A 12,491-nucleotide genomic window follows, 5' to 3' on the forward strand; every position below is an offset into this window, starting at 1 on the left:
GTATTTAAGGACAATAGACATTATATACATATATATATACATACATACATACATAAATGTTTATATATATATGTGTGTGTGTGTGTGTGTGTGTGTGTGTGTGTGTGTGTGTGTACTTAATCGAGAAAGTAACTATGAGAGAGAAAGAGAGAGATAAATGCAAGCAATCAAGCTATGTAACGTTTTTATTACACAAGTTCTCGTCGTTTCGTACGCGTTTTAAAAACAAGATTGTATTTCTTGTCACGAATAGTATTACTACTGCATACGTCGATTGTCCAGTTATTGCGACGATAGTGAAAGTTCGAATTCGGGCTTTTTCTTAACACATTTTACCTACTAAAAATTTTAACGGAGGATCGGAAATGGATTGTGCGAATTGGAAAAAATGTTGACGTTGTTGATGTCAAAATGAAGTATACGATACTCTATTTTAATCTAAGTAGAGATAAAGAAAGATAAAACATGTTTGTTTGTTCCATGAAAGTAAATATATATGAAGAAGATCGTATCGATTTAAGATGTTTTTCATGGTTTCTATCGAACTTATCAAATTTATTTTAACATATCTTAAATACAGTTATTAAAAAAGGAAAGAAACAAAAAAGAAATTGTTTTAATTCCTGTTCAATACAATTATTAAAAGGAATATTTATTTTAAGAGTTATTAAAATATATTTATATATTTGTATTTGTAGATATATTTGACAAAGTCACTGACAGACAAGGAGATAACAATAAAGAAAAGTTTCCTCCAGATGAAAATATTAGGATATACTAAAAAAGGTACTAATGATTTTATTGACTTTTTCAATGGTCATATATCATTGGTCTTTTTTTTTACTTCTTTTTGTTTTTTTTTTCTTTTTTGTCCAAGTCGAGACTAACCATATTTGTAAGACGAAAATTTCAATTAGCATAAGTTCAGGTATAACCAATATTTGCCACGCTCTTGACACCTTTTCGATACAAAAAGCCAATTTATCGTATATCGTTCTCTCAGCATGAAACTATTTGTCATCCACTGATCGTATTCATTTGTAGGTATATGATAACGAATGCACACCGGACACACCTCCTTCCATATATGGCCAAATGGTAGGTTCCTTAGCGGTACCAACGAAATTTCTTTATACCATGCTTATCTAAGTTCTTTAACATTAGATTTATCAATAACTAAATTTCTTCATACTGTACTTATCTAAGTTCTTTAACATTAGATTTATCAATAAATGAAAAACAACTGGTTTCAATCGTTTTTATAAAAAAAAATCTCTACCATCAATTTCATCGCATGTTTTTTCAATTTACACGTTACGACCTTTTTCATTATACGTTCATCATGTATATCTATATTTGATCAATTTGATGAATTCTTTACTCTCTTTCTGTTGTTTTTTTTCATTTCTTTTTTTTTTCTTTTTTCTCTCCGAAATATCCACATATATGATGTAACTTAATTTACTGGAATAACACCGTCGATGTTTTCAGTTTTAAGAGACACTAGATGATGAAAAAAGTCAAAAATTTAGTTTCGTTCGTTACATTCGAGAAACTTTTTTAGCATGGTAATAACAGTATACTCGTGTTATTTCAGGGAAAGTAGATCGATCGATCGATCGATCGATTTAAGAACTGGTGAGAAGAAAAGAAGAAAAAAAAAGAACGACGAAAGAAAAAAAGAAGAAGAAGAAGAAGAAGAAGAAGAAAGAAAGAAAAGGTGAAAATGAAGCTCCCTCTTCGTCGTCCTCCCTCTTAATATTTTTTTTCTTTCTCTTGAATCGGTAGCAACAATCTTGTATCTGGGAACCACACCTTGGTCCCTTACTACTCTTCTGGTAGTGGTAATCCAAGTTTTTCGGTGGTCACAGGTCCGCGCAGAGAGCTACGCGCATATTATTCATTCGCGCGAACGCATTCGACTCGGTTCACCCGTTCGCGAGGCATCGCGACCGCTTCAGTCTTTGCGTTGTCTGCAGTCTTCGACGATCCTTCTTCGAAATTTATCCTCGAGTTCGAGTAGTTTCATTTCATTCTACATTGTAATTCATAATTAACTTTCAATTAATATTAATTTTTTAATAATTTTTAATTCGTACTATATCGTAATTGTTATTAATTTATATAGTTTCGTATTCGATCGTATTAATTCGTATTTGATCGTATCCATTCGTATTTACTCGTGTTAATTCGTACTTGATTATACACACGATCGTGCTTACTCGTATTGATTCGTATTTGATCGTATTTATTCGTATTAATTCGTAATTCATTTATATTTTTGCCCTTATTTATTCCTATAAATTCTTATTTTATCGTATTTTCTCGTACTTGATCGTATGTACTTCTTTTAATTTTTAATTTTATTTAATTTAACTTAATTTCTCTCTCTCTTTCTCTCTCTCTCCCTCCTTCTCTCTCTCTCTCTCTCTCTCTCTCTCTCTCTTTCTCTTTCTAAAGTATATATTCATACGTATCACTTCAACCAATCACTTCTCAGGACAGCTTGATTAACCAATAAGAAAAAAGATTGAAAGAAGAGCAAATTGGGAAGGCTGCATTTGAAATTTCGAGGACGCATCCTTGGATTCTTCGATTTCCAAGCTCGATTTTCACCTACTTCAATCGGTTGGCGAACGATTGGGAAGCAAATCACGTGCTACTCACCGGTAAGTACGAGCACGCTTACGGTACCAATATACTTTTAAAGTGCTACCATTCATGAGAGAGGAGGAACAGCTGTGAGAGGAAGAACCGGAAACTTTACCATCTGCATCGCGAATGTTAGATATATAAATACTTATTTGCAGTTAAATCAACCTAATCGAAAATTATTACTGTTAGGAAAGAATTTATCATTTCGATCGATCCCGATGATATATCAATATCCTTTCATGATAACATTAAAATTTTCGTATGAAATCATTTAAGTTATATTCGATTGTAAAAGAAATTAGTTTAGTTTGGAAATTAGAAGATAAAATCTTCCCAAGTAGATTTCTTTACTCAGTCAGATTACATGTGTATTTGAGGATATTTTTCGTTTTTTTTCTTTTTCTTTTCCTTTTTTCCTTTTTTTCTTTTTTTTCCTTTTTTCCCTTTTTTTTCCTTTTTTTTCCTTTTTTTTCCTTTTTTTTTCTTTTTTTTTTTGTTTATTTAAAAGAGTTACCGAGTTACATAGTAATGTCTGCGACCTTGGTCTCGGAGAACCAAAAATATTTATCCTTTTTTCCTTTCTCTCGCTTTTGTGATTCTACCGGTATTTCAATATTCAAAACCGGTGCAACATGATTTAACCCGATTTCTTTCATTCTACTCATTGTATATATTTAATATTCAATATTAAAGAGGTATTCGTTAATCGTTATTAATAAAATATAACTATTTACATATTATGAATATTTTATATCAATCCTATAAACTACTTATAATTCGCATAAGTTTCTATGTTATATTATTAACGATGGACGATACCGATCGATATTTTTAATTCTGTTAATCTTATTTCTATATACAAACGAGATTATGGATTGAATAGGATTAACATAATAATTAATAATTTCCATTAGAAATGATGAATCATCAGGATAATCGTTTTATCTAAACGGCCGTCGGCATCATTACTATTGATAAATTTCTACGCGAACGGAATTTTTGATCGTATTATAAGGTATAATATTAACGTTCCGATTAAAACTTAGTCATGATTCTAAGAGATAGTGACACGAATATTTTCGATTATTCCTTAGTGGATGTGAAGAAGAGGACATCCATTGTTCATCGATATTTCTTTTTCTTCTCTTTTTTTTTCTTCAGTGAACGTCTATTGTCAAAAAGAAAGAGATAGACTAAAGAAAACGTACTTACTGTACATGTACTACTTGTATACATACCATGCATATTCAAGGATTTCCATGTGGAATTTCGTAGCTTTCTTTGGTTATTCAGTAGTATGACTTATATATATTTTTTTCTTTTTCAATTGTCATCAAGCAATACGGACTATTTGATAAATTTATAAAATTAATTAATTTAATATATAAAATATATAAAAAATATATAAAAATTAAATATATAAAAATATATATTTATAATATAGTATAATAGTACATATAATATAGGTACATTATTATAATATTTATTATATATATGATTATTAATTATATATATATATATATATATATATATACATATATATATATATATATATATATATATATATATATATATATATATATATATATATATATGATATACTATTATTAGGTACAAAAAAACACGTGAATTATATATAATGTTGATAATAAATAATAGATGGATATAAACTAACTAAGGATAATTTGAAGCAGTTGGAAAATTATTATGATTATTTTCAATGAATTTTCATATTTATTCTTGTACATATATAAGCATGATAGTTTTATTAGTATACTTTCTTCGGATTGACTATTAAAATTCACTTGGATACTCGTAAAAATATCTATTAAGAAGTCCTCTACGAAATTTACAAGCACGAGAATAATTATGACATTTTAAAAGGTTCATTAATTTTACATTCGTCACGTGATCCTTACTGATCAGGTTTTCGGTGGTTCACATATTCGATCGATTAGAATTATCATGATACGATATTGAAAAAGAAAAACAAAATTAGAGAAAGATATAATTTTTTGATAAATATATAACAATAATAAATATATATTACATATTAAAACAAAGAAATTGTAAATATATTAAATGTAATATATATGTATATATTTATATATATAAATGTAAATATAAATATTATATATATAAATATATATATATATATATATATATATATATATATATATATGTATTTAGTACATATTTACAGTAAAACGTATATTATTTTAGTTAATCGCATTTGAATAGGTATAAATAAAAGAACGCATACGGAAATATATAAATACAAAGATAAACGTAAACTGAAGATATTATAAAGTAAAAGAAGTATACTATAAGAGATATTGGCGAATATATAAGTACCTGTGAGTTGGTGGTATTGCAACTTACGTGGCAGATTTCCCATATATAAAACCACGCATCCTGATATTTAAATCTTATAGTAAGGCTTGCCACGTTAATATGAAATTTTATACTCGAAAGTCGTGGTCATGGATCCTCTCATTCGTTCGATGCACTTACATTAACATGCAAAGACGTTTCATCAATATTTACATACACACACATACACATATACGCATACACCCACACATAGACTGAAGGATCGATTTGCAATGCAATTAAAAGTCAATACAAAAAAGATTCGAGTAAGTACATACCTAGTCCAGTTTTTATAAAATCGCGAACGAAGGTCGATAATTAGTATCATCGTTTCAACAATATCAGAATCAATGTATAATTAATAGAAAAAAAATAAAACGATATATTTGCTATTTTACAAATTGTTTGGTATATAATCGAACGATGTGATAAGTACTTCGTTAATTGCTATGTCTTCTCTCTCTCTCTCTCTCTTTCTCTCTGCAATAACGATAATCAACACCGAACGTGAAATATAATGATAGTATGAAGTGCATGTTTCAATGAAGAGAGAGAAAGAACAAAAAACAAAAAGAAAAAATAAATTGTCGAATATAATGATATTCAATTTTCTTTTTTTTAATGACATTTTTATCTCCTGGTTTCATTAATTCGCCGACAAACACAGTCATCGACTGATCTCTCAAAGAAGATAAATCAAACTCTTTCAATAGCCAATGTTAACCGTGGCCTTTATCGCACATTTATGACTCTTCGATGTTATTCTTCTTTTTCTTATTATTATTATCATTATTGTTATTGTTTGTTCGTTTGTCTTCTTTTTGGTTAGGTTAATTTTTTCTTTTTTCTTTTTTTTTTTTTCAACAACGTAACTAACGCTTTTGAAGGGACCGTGAAAACCTGATTGTTCGCTGATAATCATCTTCGAAACTCGTTTTCGAAACTATTATTTTCTACATTATTACTCTTCCTTCATCTTCTTTCCTCCTATCAATATGTTCGTTATATTTAATGGAATTTTTGATTCATAAAAAAATATGTCGATTGTTTCTTTGATTAGCGTGAAATTTCTTCGGGTTTCTTCGGTCGTTTAGTAAATCGTAAAATAACTGGTTTACATTTCGATGTTATTCTCTCGATCCTTCCTGTTATTTTATAATAATATAGTAAAAAAATTTTATTATTTGACGAAACGCTTTGCGACTAGCCAACGTAAAGCCATTTTATTCCGTTTTGTTTGCGTCGAAGAATTTTGCTTACGACGATAATATCTGTCTCTTTTTTTATTTCCTTTCCTTCTTTTTTTTAATAATATTGATTATCGTTCGGCATTTTCATATGTCGATAAGAGATATTATAATTTATTAAGCTTTGGAAATTCTTTTAAGGAGAAGTCACGGCCAAAGGAATTTCTTGATATTAAAAGAAGTATCCTCAAAGAGAATCGAGATTATTAAGGAACTCTTTTCTTTTTTTCTTCTCTCTCTCTCTCTTTCTCCCTTTTTTTTTATTTTTTTTTTTGTATTCCTTGTGTAAGTATACACGAAAGTTGATAACCCCATACCGTTCTTCGATTTATCTTCGAAGGAAGGTTAACCAACTAACCTCAAGGATTTCCTTTGACGAATCCACCAACTTATTTTTTAGATTTGTTTTTATTTATTCCGATCATTAAGATTTACTTCGTGACTTACCAACAAATAACGACGAGTTCTATGATATCTCTTTAATAACGTTTAAATCAGATCAAATGGCAATTTATATAAGTAGAAGAGGTCACGACTCGATAAGATATATATATATATATATATATATATATATATATATATATGTATTTACACATTTGATGATTAATTTATACTGACCAATGGAATGTAATCTTATTTAATTTCCTTACGCGTTTCGCTTTCTTTTCTTTTTCTTTTTCTACTTCTTTTTTTTTACGTGCCAATCTTTGAGTTTTATCTTCGAATATGTCGTCTACAACTTCTCGATCTTCTGTAATAGTTTATCATACGAATTGTGAATTGTGATTTTTCATTGATACAGTTCGTAAATCTTTTTAATCATTATCATTCTTTTTCTATGTCAATAAATTAATAAAATTCAAAAGATTCCGTATCTCGTTTGATTACGCTTTGTCATTTGTTTGTTTTGAGATTTTTATATGTATTAAAGATTGTGATAAGAAGTATTTATTGATAATGCGCGTTTTTTCCTTAACATTTTTTTAATTTATTTCGCTGAGTCTGTATATAAAATAAGACCACTAATAAAAAGAATATATAAATAAATAAAAATATAATTAATATAAATATATATTTTTATAAGGAATAAAAATATATAAATAATATAAAAATATAAATATATAACATATTACATAGAAAAATTTTAAGAGATTTTATATTGTGCACATAATATTTTTATTACTTATTATTAATATAAGTGATATATTTTTTTATAAATAAAATATAAATATATTTTCAAATACTTTAAAGTGTAAACAGTAATATATATATATTATTTATTTATTTAATTATATATATTATTATTATATGAATAAATAGTTATATATATAAATATTATATATATTTTTTTTAATTACAAAAATAATAATAATAATAATAATAAAAAATATCACAACATAGTTTTGCGAAATTCTTTCAACGATTAGCCAATGAATAATATTATTCGTCATGTCATGTATATCTTTATCTTCAATTGGCACAACAAATGGTATATAGCTTGTCTTTTTCTAAGATCGTTACGCAAGTTTACATGCGTGCTTCGATTCAAGGACATTGATCTGCAATTTATTCATGGATACTCTTTCTAATTCAAATTTAGAGAGCCATTTAAATCGACTTTGTATTAACGAAATTCTCTTTTCATTTTTCATTTTAGTTTCTATCTCTCTTTCTTTTTTCTTTTTTTTTTTTTCTTTTTTTTTCTAACGTCAAGCATATAGATCTTTATAAATATATCTCATTTTAGATTGATCGAGCTAGGTACGCATCAGTGACGTTGATTGGCTCATTCGTAAGCCGTGAAATATGATCCTAATGGATACACTAATGGCGTTCACGAATAGAAATATATAATGAGTTTCTTATCTTTTTCTAATTAGAATAATAACGGGATGCTGCTAACTCAACAATAAATTATGTTAATACAATCTGTCTGAACGATATAAATAATACAAAATTTTTTCTTTCTATTTACGAAAATCATTATTGATTTCGATTGCGTTTCGATTATGACAGGAATAAATTAAGGCATAAAACGATGATGAATCATTTTATTTAGAATTTTAATAATTATTTCTGATTATTCATGAGTATAAAGAATTTTCATCATTTATCAATTTTAACAAAACAGAATTTAGTCATTCTTCATATTTAATAAATAATGATCACAATTTGTAATTCACGACGACTTATAATAATAAAAATTTTTTTTCAACGAATTACATTTCACACTATTAAAATAAATGTCTATTTTTTTTCTTAAATAAAAAAATTAAAATTTCCTGCATGCGTTTATTTATAAGTATAAAGAATTAATATCATTCATAAGTATTGTCTGAAATATAGTAATGATGATTAGTTAACGACAAGTAATTATCATTGTTCATAATTTATGATCATCTGTAAAAATAAATTTATATTAAACGAATTTACATTGATGATTATTACGTTGAATAACGTAAATCTTTAATAACATAATTAAAATTTCAGATATTGCGATGATTACCAGGCATCAATATACCAGTTTATTCCTTATAGGGCTATACTTTTTTTTAAATGTAAGTTTAAATTACGATCATAAATCATTTGACTGCAATAAAGACGTAATTAAAGTTATTTGGTGAGTTTCGATCGAGGCTCGTATCAAATACCGTAATTATTATTAAGAATCTTATTCGAAGATACCCGACGACTATCATGTTCTTGGACATGGACGACTTATGGATCCACCAGGACGTAACAGTATGTGGCGATTTGGATTTCCGAATCCAGTGAATTACAACGATAATGAGTTATTCTGCGGCGGGTATGCAGGTTCGTTTCTTTTTATTTTTCTTTTTTCTCTCTTTTTTCTTTCTTTTTTCTTTTTTAATAATGATTTCCTTTCACCCATAATAAGCGGGTTCTTTGTAAGATGGATGGCAGCCGATTAAAAAGAAAAAATTCAGCCCTAAGGGTTATAAATTTAAGGTGTGTCGTATCGTAAAAAAATTCAATATTTTTTAAGATCAGAGATAAGGTAAAAAAAAAATTTCTCGAAAATTATATGCGCTTTTTTATTCGTATTATCGAAATTAATTTTTAGATTTACCGTAAAATATTTTTTATTGATGTTTTATCAAAAAAAATGTCAGTTTAAAAATAATTTTTTAAAAGTAACTAAAAGATATAATTGTTTAAATCAATTTTAAAAAAGGTAAAAATCATCAAGAAATTTCTTTGAGTATAATTTTTTTAAACGATTTAAACAAAAAATTCTTTTATTTAAAAAAAATTGAATAGAGTTATGTAATAATATTAATATTTTTAAGTTGAAATAATTCAACATTGAATGAAAAGTATTGTACGAAAATACAAAAAAGTACAAAAAGAAAAAAAGATAGAAAAAATAAAAAGAAATTAGAAAAAAAGAATGAAAAATTTGTCAGAATAAATTAAGAATGTTCATTAAAAAAGATATTTTTTTGAATTCAGTTCAATGGGTTCAAAATAAAGGAAAATGTGGGGTCTGTGGAGACGCATTTCATTTGAGCGAGCCAAGACCACACGAGGCAGGTGGTGAATATGCGAAAGGAACTATAGTCAGACATTATACGGTTGGCCAGGTAATTTGCATATTTTGTATAACAAAACAAATAATCAAATATTATCTTTAATACTCCCAACTATTATATAATTATTCGTTTATAGGAAATCGATATCGAGGTTGAGCTAACGGCTAATCACATGGGAGGATTCGAGTTATATCTTTGTCCAAATAATAATCCTAGGAGCGAAGCAACTCAACAATGTTTCGATAGGTATAGATTATTAATTTGATTTGTTAAACCATGAATAATCAAAGTTCATTCATTTCAGATATCCTCTCTACGTTTCTGGTACACGAGACGTCCGTTTTGAAATACCTTTGGATACAGAAAAGAAAGCTATATTCCGTTACAGAGTTGTCTTACCGGCTTACATAACTTGTACCCAATGTGTCATTCAATGGAATTATTACACAGGTTCTTTATTTATTTATTAATAAAAATTTAATCTTCGAATTTGATTTCAGTTTTTTTCTTAATTTATTAATTATATGAATAATATTTTATTATTTTTTCTTTTTTTCAGGTAATATGTGGGGTACCTGTGATAATGGTACAGAAGCAGTAGGATGTGGTAGGCCAGAAACATTTCGAAATTGTGCGGACGTCAGTATCGTGACAAGTACAGCAGGAGTTCCACCACCCTTTGTGCACGATGATAATCCCTTCTTACTTTATTACAGAGATATTACTTCACCGAACAATATATTCCCACTAATAGTAAGGTAATCTATTTTAAACGAAATTTTTTTAACGTTTAACGATATCACTTAATATTACGTTATATTTGATATCAAATCATATTATAAAGATAAATATATATTAACCATAGATCACAAGTTTGTGTACCTACGTATTTTTATCGACTTATACCTGGCATGACTGATTGGTGTCAGGCCAATTGTCTTCGTTATCCACCGAATTGTCCAAATATGGTCTGTCAGTGTCCGTAAGTATAAATGTATATAAGTAATTGTAGTTGTAAATAATTGAAAGATAAAGTAAATTAATTTCTTTTTTTTTTTTGCAGAGAAGTGTGCGATGCGATAGGTGAAATCGAAGGTAAAGAAGGTGCAAGCGTTTATTGTATGGATAAGTGTCTGGTATATCCATCTGATTGTCCAAGTCATCGTTGTCGTTGTTATTGACAAAAAAAAAAGAAAAAGAAAAGAAAAAATAAAACAAAAAAAAATAGAAAAGAAACTCATCCATCTTCAACAACAATATCTATGCCGTTTAATGATCAAACAATTTGATAGGCAAAAGACAAACGGATGCTATTGCAATACTCAATTAATTAACCATTAGATTATCGATGTCGTCTTTCATATCACGCCGTCCATGTATGCTTGTCCTCTTTTTTTTTTTTTGATTACAAAGAGTGTTTCGTATCGATTGCATGTTCAACAAATGTTTCCTATTATATGTATAAATGATTAATTAGATTGTAAGTAAAAACTCACGGAATCGCAGAAGAGAGGAATTTAAAGGATTTCAAAAAATCAAATAATCTGCGATGGTTCCTTCCATTGTATACGAGAAGATAATAAAAAAATATGACTGACATATCATTCTTCTTCTTCTTACCTTTTTTTCCTCTTTTTTTGTCTTCTTCTTCTTTGTAAATACGAAATAAATAAATTTGAATGTATGATATGTATGTATATCTAGTCTAACTTTTAGGGAAATATAAGGGCTAGTTAAATATATATATAAATAAATATATATATATATATATATATTTATTTATTATATATATATAAAGTGGGGCAAGTCCATTTTGGTGAAAAAAATAATTAAAATTAGTTCTTATTACAAATTAACAAAATTTACCTTCTTATTTATGTTTTCTACCAATAACATAAAATAAACTTGCCCCACTTTCAAAATCAACGGCTTATACATATATATATATATATATAAATATATATAAAAGAAAATCTGTTTCTCGATCGATATAATGGCACTATAATATTTTAATGTTAGGACATGTTCTATTGACAGCTTAAAATATTACGCATATATCACATATTATATTATGTTATATGTAACGATTAACGTATCTGCGTTCTTATACATAATTTACAATATGCAACTATGTTTAACGAAACGATTCATTATTTAATTCATTTTCTTCTCTTTCTTTTATTTTTTTAATACGCATTTTCATCAACACTATAATCATATGGGTGCGAAGTATCTTCTGGGTCATCGTCGTCGTCATCATCGTAGTAGTAGTAGTAGTTTATCTCGCTGTTCGTCTTCTTTTAATCGAAGAAATTTTTCTTTTGCGATGTATGCAGCAGCGGCCACACGTACGTATGTACGTATGCATGTTTGTATGTATGTATGTATTTATATTTATGTTTTCGATTATATTATATTTATCGTCGAATCTTTCATAGAGATCACTAGGGTTGTTTAATATATTATCTTTCTTTTTTCTTTTTCTCCTTCTTTTTTTCTTTTTTTTTTTAACACTTTAAAAAACTATGTACACTAAAGCTTTTTATCGTCTATAACGTTATTATCGACTAACTAGTAACATTTCTCCTTTCTTTTCGCCTTTTATTTTTTTCCCGGTTTCTTTTTTCTTTATTTATTTTACCTTCCTCCATTTCTTCGTCTT

The 12,491-nt window shown here is 27.5% G+C and overlaps 1 protein-coding gene across 5 annotated transcripts; it reads left to right on the plus strand.

Annotated features, from left to right (window-relative positions):
- The first annotated feature begins 1,846 nt into the window (after positions 1-1,846).
- On the plus strand, positions 1,847-11,428 carry LOC124428036. Of its 5 annotated transcripts, none has more exons than XR_006943060.1 (10): positions 1,847-2,042; positions 2,501-2,669; positions 8,766-8,833; positions 8,957-9,089; positions 9,750-9,880; positions 9,966-10,075; positions 10,134-10,279; positions 10,389-10,582; positions 10,695-10,811; positions 10,893-11,428. XR_006943060.1 is itself a non-coding variant. In XM_046971607.1 (10 exons), exons 3-10 carry the CDS (start codon positions 8,774-8,776, stop codon positions 11,008-11,010), a joined length of 1,014 nt encoding a protein of 337 aa, XP_046827563.1. In that variant the 5' UTR covers positions 1,857-2,337; positions 2,501-2,669; positions 8,766-8,773; the 3' UTR covers positions 11,011-11,428. The 5 variants fall into 5 exon arrangements, 4 of the variants coding, with proteins under 4 accessions (XP_046827564.1, XP_046827563.1, XP_046827562.1 ...); XM_046971607.1 differs by having other exon boundaries at positions 1,857-2,337; positions 10,389-10,587; XM_046971606.1 differs by having other exon boundaries at positions 1,857-2,042; positions 10,389-10,587.
- The last annotated feature ends 1,063 nt before the right edge of the window (positions 11,429-12,491 follow it).

This window comes from Vespa crabro, chromosome 11 (genome assembly GCF_910589235.1).
Source record: "Vespa crabro chromosome 11, iyVesCrab1.2, whole genome shotgun sequence".
Classification (NCBI taxonomy): Eukaryota; Metazoa; Arthropoda; class Insecta; order Hymenoptera; family Vespidae; genus Vespa; species Vespa crabro.

Excerpts from the sequence above, each read along its gene's own strand:
- LOC124428036 (XM_046971608.1), top strand. The coding sequence starts at position 8,774 with ATGATTACCAGGCATCAATATACCAGTTTATTCCTTATAGGGCTATAC. Across the intron at positions 9,090-9,749 it reads ATTCTGCGGCGGGTATGCAG|TTCAATGGGTTCAAAATAAA; the intron begins GTTCGTTTCTTT and ends TTTTGAATTCAG. Across the intron at positions 9,881-9,965 it reads GACATTATACGGTTGGCCAG|GAAATCGATATCGAGGTTGA; the intron begins GTAATTTGCATA and ends ATTCGTTTATAG.